The sequence below is a fragment of the Dermacentor silvarum genome, chromosome 11, assembly GCF_013339745.2.
Source record: "Dermacentor silvarum isolate Dsil-2018 chromosome 11, BIME_Dsil_1.4, whole genome shotgun sequence".
NCBI lineage: Eukaryota > Metazoa > Arthropoda > Arachnida > Ixodida > Ixodidae > Dermacentor > Dermacentor silvarum.
The window spans coordinates 116,329,789-116,345,638 of record NC_051164.1 but is presented as its reverse complement, the minus strand read 5'-3'; the positions used below and the strand labels follow the sequence as shown (position 1 = coordinate 116,345,638).

Here is a 15,850-nt window from a genome sequence, read left to right as displayed (position 1 = left end):
CCAAAATTTCTCGCACCCTTAAAAGAAAATTGGTTCGCCAAGTGTGACGCACTTACGGGGCACATTACACACTAAATAAGCCTGGCACCTACTCAGGTATCTAATAGACCCGGAACAATCACGTGGAGCCGCCCGTAGAAATCTTTAGCGGGCAATCCATGCTAATGCAGGGGACACGGCTCAACTCTTTCGAGATCTGGAGGACAAATACATCAATACCTCCGTGAGCGCTGACCACATTTCCGCATACAACGGAACCGCAAACCCGGAAATGGACCGTGACTTCACGACTGCAGAGATCAGAGTGGCAATTGACAGGATGCGTCGAAGAACGGCTCCAGGTCCAGACCAAATTACTACCACTCTTATGGCCAACTTAAGTGACGACATGCTCGAGCGTTTTACCGACCAAATTAATAAGTATTGGTAAGAAGGTATGCTTCCGCAGGAATGCAAATCGGCTGAAATTGTTTTTGTTCCCAAACCCGGAAAGTCCATCAATATTGACAGCCTTCGTCCCATCTCACTCACATCCTGTGCAGGCAAGGTCATGGAGAAGGCACTTCAAATCAGGTTCACTGAATACATGGAAGCTAACGACCTCTTCCCACATAGAATTTTTGGCTTTAGAGCGCATTTATCGGCACAAGACGTTCTATTTCAACTCAAGTACGACATAATTAATCGATCGCCCCAGCTGATCCACGCAATAGGAGCGCGCCATTCTGGCGATTGACTTTCAGGGAGCCTTTGATAATGTCCGGCACTCAGCCATCCTGACCAACTTGGCTAGAGTCGGAATCGGACAGCCTGCACAACCGTCACCTGGCCATACGAGCTGGCGAGGCCAAATCTACCCCCATCACAATGGGGGACTGGCACACCGCAAGGGGCAGTAATCTCGCCACTGCTGTTTAATATAGCACTGCTGGACCTGCCTAGGGCACTCAATGAGATACCCGAAATCAAGCACGCTCTATAAACAGGTCCAACACCGGCACCAACACCGGCACTATATGGACCAACACCGGCAGCATGGGACATATGGAAGATGCACTCCAACGGGCAGCGGATACTGTAGAGCGCGTCGGCCGCGTTTGCGGACTTCGATGCTCCCATACTAAATCAGAACTCCTGGTATTTAGGAAGCGTGACCACCCAATTCCATTGAATATCCAACTCCATCAATCCCCGGTCAAGGAAGTGGACACTATCCCCGTCCTGGGAGCATACATTAATAATCAGGGCAAGAACAACGCAGCAATTCAAAAGCTCCGCACTACCTGCACCAATATCTCCCGAACGATATCCAGAATTGCCAATCGACACCGTGGAATTAAAGAAGCGGACATACTGCGTCTCGTACAGGCCTTTGTGATCAATCGTGTCATTTAATTACAGCTTACCGTACCTGCGCATTCTCAAAAAGGATGAACTCAAACTGGACCGCCTACTCCGCCTTACATATGGGAAAGCCCTCATTCTACCACCATGGGTCATGAAGAAATGGGCATCTATCAGTAGCGCACCGAGGATCTCTGCCAGGGGGGGGGGGGGGGGGGGTTGACAGTTTGCCAATACCATCTAAACAGCACTAATTTCGATTTCTGCACGGGAAATTGTAAAAAAATACGCTTTTTGCGAGTGTGCAGACGATTGCGCGTCTTACATCTTAGTAGCAGTACTCAAATGCGTAAGGAAAGAAATTAGTTCAACAAAAGGGGGGGTTAAGTCGGCCTCAGGGGGGGGGCGGGGTTACAACCCCCGAATCCCCCCCCCCCCCCCCCTCGGTGCGCCACTGGCATCTATAATACAGCGTCAGAGCTCTTCCAAGCTCATTACATGAACCAAGTAATTCGGCTCGCACGCACCAAAGCAGGTCGCGCCACGCTAGAAGCACTGGGCATCAATCCACCCAAGCAGGTCGCCAGCAAGCGATCACTACCACCAGAATGGCAGCAGGATATCATCACTCGCCCGTTGCCACGTAATATGCACCCCGTCCACCACGAAAACAAGAGAGCTGCCAGAGCCAAAGCCTACGACAAGTATTCACATCAAGCAGATGCCTTCTTTGTAGAGGCCGCCGGACCCCTGCACAACCGCTCCACGGTAACCGTTGTACACAGGGGACAGGTGGTAGACTGCATCTCGGCCACCGGAATAGACATCACAGCCATGGAAGAGGTCGGTATAGCCTTAGCTATGCGTAATCCAAGAGCCACCTTTGACCTCACGGATTCCCAGGCGGCGTATCGCAACTTCGCAAGAGCTCAAGTCGGCCACATCGCACACTCAATACTGCAACAGGCTGCGGACAATCGTCAAGAGGGTCAGTGGAAACAGCTGCTGTGGGTACCAGGGCACGCGGGAGTTCGAGGCAGTGAGATTGCTCATGCCTCCGTCCGAGAACTTTTACACCGGGACTCCCCCGATTCCTCCACAGCACAACTTCTCGCTGACCAGGACGATCCCCAGCCCCTCCTTTCATATTCCGAGATCCTACAGCACCTCCGGCTGAGTAGACGCACTTTACTCCCGCCTGATCCGAAATTAGATAAGGCAACGCAGGTAGCATGAAGACGCTTACAAACATTGTCCTTTCCAAATCCTTATGTATTATCAAAGATAGATCCTACGACGTACAATCCGCAATGCAAATTCTGTCCCCAGACGGCCACGTTATACCACATGGTCTGGGCGTACCAATAGAATCCTAAAATATCGGCCAAGCATAATCCGACGATAGTCGAGTGGGAGGCGACACTGTCCCACGACCTACTGAACTCCAGACCGGCACAGATCTCCCTGCTCCAGCACGCCTGGTCTAGTTCACCACTTTTGCCGCTAGGGATACAACGTACATACGAGCAGAGTGGCGCTAGCTATAACCTGTTCGCTGTCGTCTGCTTCTGTTCTGTGATCTATTCCAGTGCTGTGCCGCTATTTCGGCAGCCACAAAGCGTTTACATTGTTTGTAAATGCCTAAATTCACGCAAATAAAAAAAGAAAACAAAATTTGCGAATGCTTGCTTCTCATTTCAATCACGAGATAGAGCAGGAAGAATGGTACAAGAAAGGAAAACGAGTGCAGCCGGTAGACGATAACTTTTCCTTCCATTGCCTTCGCAGTAGGGGAAAAAATGTGATGACAAGAAGATCCATAGGATAAAATATAGTGCAATGGGGTAATAATGAAATACAATAATAAAAAACTTGATATATTGATATGAATGAGGAAATTTAAAAGAATCACGCAGACGATATGTATACGCAGACTACTCACAGACAGCGAGAATCTGCAGACGCTGCAGAGGGCATGTAACTTCAGCTTTGGCTACATGCAGCTTTCATGAGTGAATTACAGAAGGGATAACGTAAACGATCATATTATGGTATACTGCTGTGTGCCATCATGTAAGTCAGAAGAAAGCAAGAGATCTAGCATCAGTTTTCAGTTTCATAAAAGCTTTGCGATGCATATTTGGCGGACCGAACAAACACGTAAACAACCACTCGATCAGTTTTTTTTTTTTTTTTCTTATGCGGAGCGGCGCGAAATTTCCGCACAATGGCAAACCAAGAGTACTATTTAGCGTCCTCGATCACCTTGCCCCGGGGTTGTCCCGAAACCAGAATGGTGCGCTGTGCACCGTGGTGGTGGCGCACTGCGGAGGGTCAACATCGAGGACAAAATTGCACCCCGTGCAGATGCTTGCATGCAGCGCCACTTTGCCCCTGGCGCGCAAAACGTGCGCAAAACGCGCGCGCGCACATTTTATTGTTTGCAGGTGCAGAGCATACGCGGCAAGCACTCGAACCTTGTCGAACTGCGTGCTCCGACATACCTAGTTGCAAGCACGCACCAATGGATTTTATAATTAATGGCAAGATACATCATGTGGCGATGTCGGTGGATGAAATGAAAGATTTTATGGCGAGTAAGTATTCGTTTTTAGCAACGCACGCGCCGGCAGTCGAGCGTATTGTCAGCAACACAGCGCGGCCCGCTTCCGCGGCCCGCTCTCAGCAAGTTGTAGTAGCACGAAGATGAGGAGCCAAATAATCTCCTTACTCCGGTGTCGTCGAGGCGCCTGATGACCCGTTCAACCAACCTGTCCACTTTCGGCCGCTCTTCACCATATTGTTTTCGGACGAGGTCGATCAGCATGTCGTCTTCGCTGTCCGACGAACTTGAAAAAAAAAAAAAAAAAAAAAAAAAAAAAAAAAAAAAACTCATCGATTGCGACAACTAGCAGCGCTTCCTTTCTCATTGCCGACATCTCGACTAGTTAACTCCATGCAACCGCAGCTATTTGATGTTATAGGTCAGCGGAAATCCGCTAGGTGGAGATAAGTAATTAAAGGGAAACTGAGACATCCACCCAAATGTAGCAATTTGCTACAATGGAAACCCAAACACTTGCCTTTGCTTCGAGTAGTCGACAAATTCGACTTCGCCCTGCCATCTGCTAGCCGCCTAGTTAGCTCAGATGGTAGAGCGGCTGCCCCGGAAAGGCGGTGGTCCCGGGTTCGAGTCCCGGACCAGGACGAATTTTTCTTCAACTGCGAGGCTTTCTTTCGAGGAACCCGGTTGGGTTTCTATTGTAGCAAATTGCTACATTTGGGTGGATGTCTCAGTTTCCCTTTAACCACAGCTATCGGGCCAGAGCGTGCGCGGTTCCGCAGTCGGCGGCGTCCCGCAGTGCTTGCTGGGATTGCATCCCGGGGCACCGCCGATTTTCTCGGTGCGAGACGGAGCAACGGAAAACCGCCCCAACAGGGTGCGCTTCCAGTGATCGAGGATAAGTGCCCGTACAGCTCCGGGTCCTGATGACATGCCAGCGCGCCTGATCAAGTGCACAGGCGCTAACTCGAGGGAGCAACTTGCCAAGTTGCTCACAGCTGTAATTGACGGTGAACCTGTGCCTGCAGACTGGCATAAGGGCAAGGTGACTCTGATTCTCAAACGGGGCGGAGATGCAAGTACCATCCAGGATTACCGACCCATTACCGTCACGAGTGTGTTTTACCGCCTGTTTGCTCGAGTAATCAAGGAATGGCTCAGCGCCTGGGCTGAGGCAAAGGGGCTATTGACGGAGCTGCAAAACGGCTTTAGACCGGGCAGGCGACTAGACGACAATTTGTTTGTCCTTACGCAGTGTGCGAAATCGCACGGACAGAAAAGAGGGCGCTGCTGTGCTGCTTTCTCGATGTGGAGAAAGCTTATGACAACGTCCCACACTCGCCACTCTTCACTTGCCTGTCCGATCTTGGCATGCCGCCAAAGCTCTTGTATACATTACGAAGGTTGTACAGACATAATGTAGTGACTGTACAACTAGGCTCCGCTGTCTCGAAAGAAATTGCTGTCACTAAGGGCCTGAGGCAAGGCTGTCACCTCTCGCCCTTGCTTTACATTCTGTACACATCAAGAATGGAGCGGGCACTGCTAAACTCGGGCCTCGGGTTCCGTCTGAGGTTTAGTACAAGTAGTGCCAATGAGAACCACCGCCTCCCTGGCCTGGAATTCGCGGATGACCTGGTAATCATGGCAGAGAACAGAGAGGATCTACAGACCCTCCTCGACATTTGCCAGGTGGAAATCTCGCGCATCGGGCTATGCTTCAGTACCAGGAAGTCGGTGGTCGTTTGTCTGGCTGGAGGGCGTACTGATCCAGCAGTCCTGACTCTCGGGGGCGAGCTGGTGGCTACATGTAATGAGTACAGGTACCTTGGGGTCACTCTCTGTGCTGAGGCAGATAAATACAGCTTCCACGAGACCGCACTGCGGCAGGCGGCTCTTCGGGCGCAACGTATCCTCCGCCGGCGGTGCTTGTGGGGCTGTAACCGTTTCCTGATGATCCGCGATCTATGGCAACTGGTTCATGTACCCGGCCTCGCCTTTGCAAATGCAGTTACCTGCCTCTCACCAGCAACACGAAAGTGGCTGGAGCGTCAGCAGCGGGAGGCTGGGCGCACTGCTCTTGGATGCCATGGCCACGTAGCCAATGAGGCCGTGCAGGGAGATGTGGGATGGTCGAGCTTCGAGGCCCGGGAAGCTGCGAGCAAGATCGCCTACCGTGGCCGTCTCCTCTTACTACCACGCACGCAATGGGCTCGCCGAGTTTTCGAGTATCTCTCGGCGACATGCATGCGAACTGACTGGACACGCTGAGTGTACCATATCGAAAAGAAGTACGGGTTCTTTGGTGAAAAAATCGAGGCCGACACTGCAACCAAAAAAGTGGTCGATCGAGGTGCGCCGACGCGTGAAGGAAGCGGAAACCACCATCTGGAGCAAGGAAATGGAGTCGAAATCCACCCTTGAACTCTACCGGGGAAACAAACGAGGGATCAGTGCGGAGTGCTTCTATGACAACAGCATTGGAAGCAGCCTCCTGTTCGAGGCGAGGGCAGGGGCACTGCGCACTCTCGTATACCGCAGCCGCTTCCAAGACACCGGTATGTGCACCAAGTGCAGGCTCTGCGGGGCGGAGGCCGAGACGCAAGAGCATCTCATCCTTCGATGCGCTGGCCTGCAGACTGCTCCGGCAGAGGACACAGATCTCCCTCGGGCACTCGGTTTTCACATGCTCGAGGCAGAAGATAGAAACCACATCGCGAATGGACGCAACGTCGGCCGGACCTGCGCTGTAGTGGCCACCAAAAAGCGACTGACTGAGTGGTGGACCAGTGTGCGCCGGATGTGACTCTAGTTTGCATAGTGACCTACGAAGTGCACATTTGCTTCCTTTCTGTCTTTCCTTCTCTTTCTCCTTTTCTCCTTTTTTAAAATTTATTTATCTATTTATTTGTTTAAACCCTTCAGGCCAGGACATTGCGTGTGTCCATCCGTTACAAAGGGGCTGGCCGCTACTACATCATCATCATCATCATCATCATCATCACCACCACCACCGCACCGGTGCGGTTGATCGAGGATGAAAGTGCGCACCAAGGCGTCCCGGTGCGCACCGGTGCGGGTGATCGAGGACGCTATTACACGTTATCACATAGCACTACAATGAGTACACTTACACAATTTCGACATACCAGCTGTTGTCTTCGCATATGCTAGCAGTCCGCCACAGCAGAAGAGCAGGCGCACACATTCGAGGGAGTGAGTAAAAACTTAATTGAAAATAAATAAACGCCACCCAGCCGCCCGTCGAGTAGCAGACGAACAGGTTATAAAAGCGCCACCTATGGCCACCGGTTGAACGAGAGTGGGCGCAAGCGTCTCCCATAGAAGCCGGATATCTGTGCAGGTCTTGAGTTCCAGTAGGTCGTGCCCTGTCCAGCTCGGACCCAGATCAGCAGCAAGCCCTGGTCAACCGAGCCCGGACGGCGGCAAAAGCCAATGGTCTTCCGGACTAGGAGGTCCGACCACAAAACGACTATTAATTTTTCACTAATAAATGTTTTATTCTCTCTCTCTCTCTTGCACCCTTAAAAGCTTGAACACGTCGTGTGTAGGGCCGTGTGTAACGACATCGCTCAGGCGCCAATACGCTGCCCGTGATGAGTCGTGCCAGTAAAATTACACCATTTTCACGTTTGAGCATTGATATTGTTTTGCACTTAATATTTAATAGTTTGAGAAGATTTAAGATAAAAGGCATGCTCTGTGAATGTTATATTTCGTGGCATTTGTTTGTGGGTGGCCATTCTCAAAAATCTGAGGAATAATTTAGACAAGAGTGTAATACCTGGTATTAAGCAACTTTGGTGATTGAATAGTGCAGCAATATGACGCACGTATACGGCATGGATCAGGATAAGCATATAGCATACATATACAGTAGGATCGCGGTAAACGGAAATCGCTTAAACGGAACAACATCCTCTAAATTAGTTGGTTTTGTATTTCGGTTATGCAAAAGAACTTTCGTTAATCTTCGCCACTCTCTGTAAACGCAACAGTCGAAAGCAAACAAGATCCGAAAAGTTTTTTTTTTTTTTTTCCCAGAAGAAGGCAGGATGTGAAATATATACTGTTGCGACACATCGTGTGGCCGAATACTCTAGCACTTGCGAGGCCACTTCATTCGGCGTGCTAGATATGACGGGACTTGGCTGCTACAAATATCTCACCATGTCGCGCGTCTTTCTTTTTTCGTGCTATTTGCTCCTATGGAATCGGGAACGACGTAAGACTGGGAAAATGTTGCAGTCAAGGCGTCTTCCCATCGCCGCTTTTACGTTGTAGTAGTCAACGACGCCTTCGTTGAAATGGGAACGACGGCTGAACACTCGAAAATATATTCTATACCTATCCTGTTGCTTGGAAACAAGCTTGCGGTCGCAGGGGCATGCTATGCAGCGTATACGCTATGCGTTTATCAGAACACCGCAGCAAACTCGATGATGCCTGTGGAGAGCCCGTACCCTTCACGATGGTGGCGGAAAGCCAATAAAGAGGGTTTTCGGCATGATGCAAAATGTCTAGAAAGAAGTGCGTCACCGATAGGCGCGGGATCGGCCGCGTTTAGAGGGGGGTGAACTGCAAGAGCGCCCGTGTGCCGTGCATTGGGACACGTTAAAGAAACCCAGGCGGTGAAAATTAATCCGGATTTCCTTACTACGGCGTGTCCGTAATCAAATCGTGGTTTTGGCGCGTAAAACCCCATAATTAAATTAAATTTGTCACCGGTGGTGGGATCGAAGCTCTGTCTGCTAGCCCATTCGACGACACGTGCCAAAGTCGCTTTCGAAGCGCGTCACGTGGCTCGGATTCGTCAGTGACTGTCGTTTTTAGGGGATGCCTCCAAAGTGGGTGAAGTACGCCGATAATGCTGTCGGATTAAAAACGCTCGATGTAGGCACACGTTGAAGACGGTCGGAATTCTTGAGTGAACGAAACCGAGCTGTGATGTCACAGGTGTATCCCGTCGTGCCCGTAGCGCCGTAACAGGGACGACCACATGGCCTCCTCTGCAACGCCAGCGCAGCGGGTCGTGTGTACGCGCTGAGCGCCAAACAAACGCGCGCCCGCTAACTTGCTGCAGCGGTCACGCGTTGCGCCATCGTTTGCAAGCAGTCGCAGGTTACTGCGCGCAGTGGCGAGTTTAATTAAAGTGAGTGTTGAAAGCTATATTCGCTTATATTCGGCCAGGATGAAAGAACGCGGCAATGACGAGCTAACGGAGGATGCATGGACATGGGGGCTGTCACGAATAAATGCGCAGACTGTGTTTTGCGAATAGCGGCTGGAAAAATGCTGCGAGAAGATACGGTCCCTTCAATACAGCGATTAGGTCGAGCACAGGAGTGCTACACTCCGAGGGCGTACTCACGGCTGTTGTAGACATGCAGCAACGCATACCTGCATACACCCCCATGGTGGTTCGGCGTGTGTGTGTCAATGTTTGCTGCGCGCGGCGCCTATTTCGAGACGCGCGGCCTTGCGCCTGGCATCGGGGCCACGGTGCTCGACCCCCGAGGAATCTGGCTCGGATCCCGCGTCGGTTTGTGGGTCAGTGGTGCGTGCGAGACTGACGCAATGCTGCTGCAGCGTCTGCTATAAAATCCGCTCTACAAGTGCGCGTTAATCTTGTTGCGTAGAAACGGTGCTACCAGCCGCTGAAACCATATTTGGTGAAAATTCTAGAGGAGGGAGGGGGGCATGTTATGCGGATGTGGTTCTGCAGAAAAAAAAGTTACGGCAGAATCCAAGGAGGCTGAAAAAAAAAAAAATTCTAGAGTGGCAATGCTGCTTTGAAAGTGAAGCCAGGCCGCCGCCATCTTACTCGGGGCAAGAGGAGACATCAGGGAATAGTGGAATATAGGAAACGCCTGCTTTTCTCCTCCTTGATGTTTCAGATGGGTAATTTCGCTGTGAAGATCCTATCAAATGTACACCTTTGTTTCACAGCTTTTAGGAGCAAAGCTGAGTGTCGTGGTGCATTTTTTTAGAGTTCTTGATATCAACCCTTAGCCAAATATAATATTTTAGCTAGAAACAACGACCTTTTATTTCACAATTACACTAGCGTTTATATTGGCACAGCAAACGCACTTAAGGTTTGCGCGGACTGCAGCCTACGCGGTACTCTTTCAGAGGTGAAGTTAGGGCAAGCGCTGGTTTCACCCCTGCTGGTAAACATTAGCGGGCGCCGCCACTCCAGAACTTTTTTTTTTTTTTTTTTTTTCAACCTCCTTGGGCAGAACCCATCTCACGATTAATGTCGATGTTAATGCGATTAGCATTGAAGCGATGTAGCGACACACCACATCACAATCACACGATGTGATTTTCATCACGATTTCGGTCGCATGCGACGGAAATCGCAGGTGTTGTCCAACAAGAGAGAAGCAAGGTTGCTTATCAGTTTGCAATTACATGTATTACTGCCTTTAAAATTAAATTATCACGCAACTTGCAGGTGCGCAAATACAGCGTGACGTTTGTGTATCTGAGTCGTCTTTTTGTTGTAGGTTGTGAGATGCGGCTGCTTACTGATTTATTCCATGGTGTTATTTAATGACATGTGTGTGTGTGTGTGTGTGTGTGTGTGTGTGTGCAGGCTCCACAGAAGTCTACTCAGCCAAGCTCACACGGACTCAGACTAGGCCAAAATTTCACTCAGTCAGGCTTGCTCCGACTCATATTCACCAAAGTTCTACTCAGCCAGGCTCACTCGTCCTCACGGTTCGGTCCAAGTCTTAGTGAGTTCACCTAAAGCCCCTCCATACGCGTTTTCGCCGACCAGCAAAAGCGGCGGTCGCGCGTGGATGGAGGGGCTTTAAGTTCACCGACCTATGTATACATTACATGACATTAAAGTTGTGACCTCATCACATCAATTTATTTTCCTTAAAGACCCCTTTTCATAAGGGTTCACAAGGTGCAGGCGTGGTCGAAAATGTCGATGGACAGGTTATGGCAGCGATGTGGTGGGGAAGGCCGTTCCAGTCAGTTGCTGTTCGTGAAAAATACGAGTTGATGAAGGTACGGGCTCGTGGACGCAAAACTTGAAGAGGGTGGGATCTGCGTGGTGGGGGTGCGCAGATGTATGGTTCTTGTCTTAGGGATGAATAGAAGAACTTGCAATGTGATACAAAACAAGACTGGCAATGCGACGGCGACCAGAAAGATTACACAAACCTGATTGCAATTTTAGCGATGATATGCTAACGTCGTATATGAAGAGTGAATAAATCTGGTAGCCCGGTTTCGTACAGCTTCGTTGGCATTTGTTAAATATGCTTGATGAGGGTTCCAGATGGCCGATGCGTATTCCAGTTTAGTTCTGATGAGTGACAAGTATGCTTGTAGTCTGACGGGTTAAGGGGCTTCCCGCAGGTGTCGTTTTAAGAAACCTAGTGTTTTATTAGCCGATGACATCAGGTTAGTCACGTGCAGACGCCAAGATAAATAATCAGAAATGGTGATACCTAAGTATTTGTAAGACTGGACGAGGTAAACAGGGGAGTTAGAAACGGTATATTCGAAAACAAATAAGTTGTAACGGCGGTGAATAAACATGTACTTACATTTGTTCGGGTTGAGTGTCATCATCCACTGCGAACACCAGTTTAGCAGATGGTTTAGGTTTGCCTGAAGAGATTCTTGGTCAGAAGGGTTAGTTACTGAACGATAAAAAACGCAATCATCAGCGAACAAGCGGATATGACAAGATACGCGCTGGGGTAAGTCGTTAATGTGAATAAGGAATAACAAGGGACCGAGGACGGAACCCTGCGGGACGCCGGAAGTGACTGGGAGCGGGTTAGTTATTAATGAAGACAGACTGAGAGCGATGCGTGAGGAATTCGTTAATCCACGCGATGATGTTTGGATGTAGGTTCAACTGGGAAAGTTTAAAGCTAGTTGAAATGGCTAGTTGAGTCTCGCACGAAAAATCCTTACGAAAACCATGCTGTGACGGATGGAAGAAGTTATTGGTATCTAAGAATTGCATGATTTGGGAGAAAATAACATGCTCCATGATTTCGCAGGATATACTTGTTAATGAAATGGGCCGATAATTAAGAGGTGAATCAGTATCACCTGTTTTGTGCACGGGAACGACCTTCCCCACTTTCCAGTCGTCTGGAATGGATCCTTCAGAGAGTGATTGTAAAAATAATAAACAGAAAGTACTGGAACAGGCTAGGTTTGAGTTTTTTTTTTTAATTTTGGAATTGATTTCATCTACGCCGGTGGCAGATGAATTGTTTATTTTATCTATTATGCACGAAATTCCATTTCTTCTTTCTGGGGTTTTACGTGCCAAAACCAGTTGTGATTATGAGGCACACCGTAGTGGAGGACTCCGGATTAATTTTGACCATTGGGGGTTCTTTAACGTGCACTACAACGCAAGCCCACTATTGCTGAACGTTATGGCTTCCATGGCTGAAGTAATAATAAGTGGTAATGTAAAGCAGGGTGCTTCGGATTCGTCGGTAAAAACGGACGAAAATTCAGTGTTAAAGGTGTCTGCATAGTCGGTATCAGCCATGATTTCACCAGCAGTGAGGGTGACGCTTCCTTCGAGTTTATCACCTTCCAAAATTTCTTCGGGTTATCATTTTGGTCGCTTTATTTCGTAAAATGAACGCTTAGCACTTCCAAGCGCGGCCAGTTATGCGTGCTCAGCTGCATAATACTTTAGCTGTACGAAATGCGCGTTCTTTTTTTTTTTTTCAGAAGTACTGCAGAACTGGGCAAGTTGGTGCATCGTAAGCTTGTCTTGCTTTAGCGCAACTCAGTTGAGGTATGAAGGGAAAAAAGGTGACAGGGTGAGTGCTAACTTCCAACTGGTTTTATTTCATGACCCTATTGCGGCATTATATAGCCCGCACAAAGCGCACGTGACATAACAAACGAAAAGCATGCGAGTGCAGTTCACTGAACCTGTGTTGACAATCTAAGAAATTCACGTTCCTTGCTTGATAAAGCTAAGGAGGGTGTGCTTACGCACATCTTCTCACATTTCAAAATGGCATCAGCCTCAATAATCTCACGCGTCACTTGATTGTGGCTATACGTCCTATGATGATGCATCTGTCAAGTAGTGGTTTGCAGCCGCAAGATTTGCAATGTATGGCAAGGAACCCGCTTGATGAAATTTTGTTGTTAGCATTGTAATTATGCTCGCGCAAGCGATACACCTACCCGTCTGCCCAATGTAGACACTGTTACACGACAAAGGAAACTTATATACTACTGCGCGAGTGCAATCAACATACTTTCTTTCTTATGGTTAGTAAGTTTGCAAAGCCTATATCCAGTTTATCAGGAGCAGAGAAAACAACTCGGATGTTCGCTCTTTGTGCAACTTTTTTTAAATTGTGAGAAACATTGTGAATGTATGGCAACACACTTGTTTTGCAACCAGTGGTACGTCACTGCACCGTTCTCCTGTCGTATGCGCTTCCGAGAATCTCTGAGCAAGCATTCTGCCACGGACACTTGCACTGGCATCGAGTAGCCTGCTTCTGACAGGCGCTTGCTTTGCCCTTCAATACTAGCAAACACAGCGCGGTGGCACGATTTTTTCAGGGCATTATTAAAACAAAGTTTGGCTATCCCTCTTTTTATCAGTTTGGAATGCGCTGAATTGTATGGTAGGAGAGGTTTACTGGACCGCGGTTTATAGCTCCACCAAGTGTGCTCTACTGAGCAAGACAGGCGAAGGTCTAGAAACCGGATAGCACCTTCTTGTGGAGTTTCATAAGTGATTTCAAGGGGAGCCAGACATTGCCTAATTGTAGGCAGAATTGAGGCGACCTGATCTTCCACTTCATCTGATGAGCATTCGATAAGAAACAAAAAATCATCAACGTAGCGGAAGGCTTTCAACACTTTGGTCTGCATAAGCTTCCCTGAGAGATTAGCGCCTAGTCTTGATAAAAACAAATCCAAAAACGCCCGTGTGCTTGCGTTGTAGTGCACGTTAAAGAACCTCAGTTGATCAAATTAATCCGGAGCCCTCCACTACGGCGTGCCTCATAATCAGAACTGGTTTTGGCACGTAAAACCCCAGAAAGAAGAAGAATGATAAAATCAAATCGCCGAGAAGACGTGCGTAAGCACACCCTCCTTAACTTTATCAAGCAAGGAACGTGAATTTCTTAGATTGTCAACACAGTGAACTGCACTCGCATGCTTTTTGTTTGTTATGTCACGTGCGCTTGCTATATAATGCGCAATAGGGTCATGAAATAAAACCAGTTAGCGCTCACCCTTTTTTCCCTTCATAGTCAAACTGAGTTGCGCTAAAGCAAGACAAGCGTTTTTCTTCTTTTCGAGCCTTTTTAGTGTCTTTGTGAACCAGGGTTTCTGATTACTCAGCAGGCTGTGAGCTAGTTGGTACGGATCGTTCATTTTAAAACAGCGTGAAAATACACGGACAAGCGCTGACTGCCAACAACATCTTTATTGAAGCCTGCGCGTATATATACTATTCGCAACGGACAGAGAAAAAGAAGAAAGGGAAGGCGAGTCATCGTCTGTCAACTCTTGCTGCGCATGCGTTAAAAACATAAAACTATACAAGCCAAACTGATCAACTTCTAAGGAACTTAAGTTCCTTATCACAAAGAGCTATAGAAGGAGAACTTACACAATAAGTAGGTAGGGCAAGCCATATGTGATTCGACTAATCACTAAGGCCTGTACGAGCCTTAGGGTATCGATTTCTCGCATTCCCGCATTTCTATACGTCACTCGACGTATCATTTGGGCTATGTTGTGGGTTGCGCGGATTTGATGGTTTTGAGCGTCTGTGCTGCTCTCCCGTCGCTCTGAAGCCACAAACCCAGGACTCGCATCGTAGGTACCTCTCGGACCATTTGGCCCTCAACGACAATGTTAATCGACCCTCTGGATTTGTAGCCTTTCGCGTGTATCCGGATGACCTCGGATTTTTCGGGCGCGCACTTCAGCCCGCTCGTTCGGGAAAATTTCTCCACCGCTAATACCGCGGTTTGGAGCGTGTATTCTTTATCCCCTAGGGAACCTCTGCTCGCCCACAGCGTGATATCGTCAGCGTAAAGCGTGTAACCTAGGTCGGGTATCCGATCGAGATCGCGCGCGAGGCGACACATCGCCATGTTGAAGAGCAGAGGAGATATTATCGCTCCTTGAGGGGTTCCTTTGCTCGGCATTTTAAATATCTGCGATGTGATTTGGCCAATACTGATGCTGGCCTCGCGGTTGGAAAGAAATGCTCTTATGTAATTGTAGGTGCGCTCACCACAACCCGAGCGTTCGAGTTCCTCGAGTATTGCGCCGTGAGAGACATTGTCGAAGGCTCCTTTGAGGTCTAGTGCTAGGACTAGTCTCTTCCCTCTTCCCTGAACAGGGAAGAGGAGAGGCAGGCCAACACGATAATTCGAACAGCTTTCAAGGCGGCTCTGGGCCTGCCTAAATCTACCTCCACGGAGCGCATGCTAGCTTTGGGAGTACACAATACTTTCGACGAACTGAGGCAGGCCACTCTGATGCGACAGAGGGAGCGCCTCAGCTTCACAAGAACTGGTAGGGCAATATTGGCACGACTTAATATCCCAGCATACCCGATTTATCTCACCGAAGAGGCCGTACCTCTCCCTCCTTCGGTGATATCCAAAATTACAGTAGCTCCAATTCCCAAGAATATGCATCCCGAGTACAACAAGGAAAGGCGCATAGCACGCGCACAACATATTCAATCGATGTACTCCAATAACGCTAGGTACAATACGTACTACACGGACGCAGCTGCGTATGCAGAGGCTACCGGGCAGCGCTACCAAAGGAGGTACGCCCTGGCAGTCGTGAACGCGATCAGCCAGCAGCAAATTATCGCGTCGACCACGGCGGGCTCCCCCACCTCGGCCGAAATGTTAGCAGTGG

General features: G+C 49.0%; 1 protein-coding gene across 1 annotated transcript; it reads left to right on the top strand.

The window, feature by feature from the left end:
* Positions 1–5,437: 5,437 nt before the first annotated feature.
* LOC119432851 (uncharacterized) lies at positions 5,438–6,178 on the top strand. The gene has a single exon (XM_037700003.1). It carries the CDS (start codon positions 5,438–5,440, stop codon positions 6,176–6,178), a length of 741 nt encoding a protein of 246 aa, XP_037555931.1.
* Positions 6,179–15,850: the final 9,672 nt, after the last annotated feature.

Bases quoted from the DNA above. Each gene is read 5' to 3' on its own strand.
- LOC119432851 (XM_037700003.1), top strand. From the start codon at position 5,438: ATGGAGCGGGCACTGCTAAACTCGGGCCTCGGGTTCCGTCTGAGGTTT.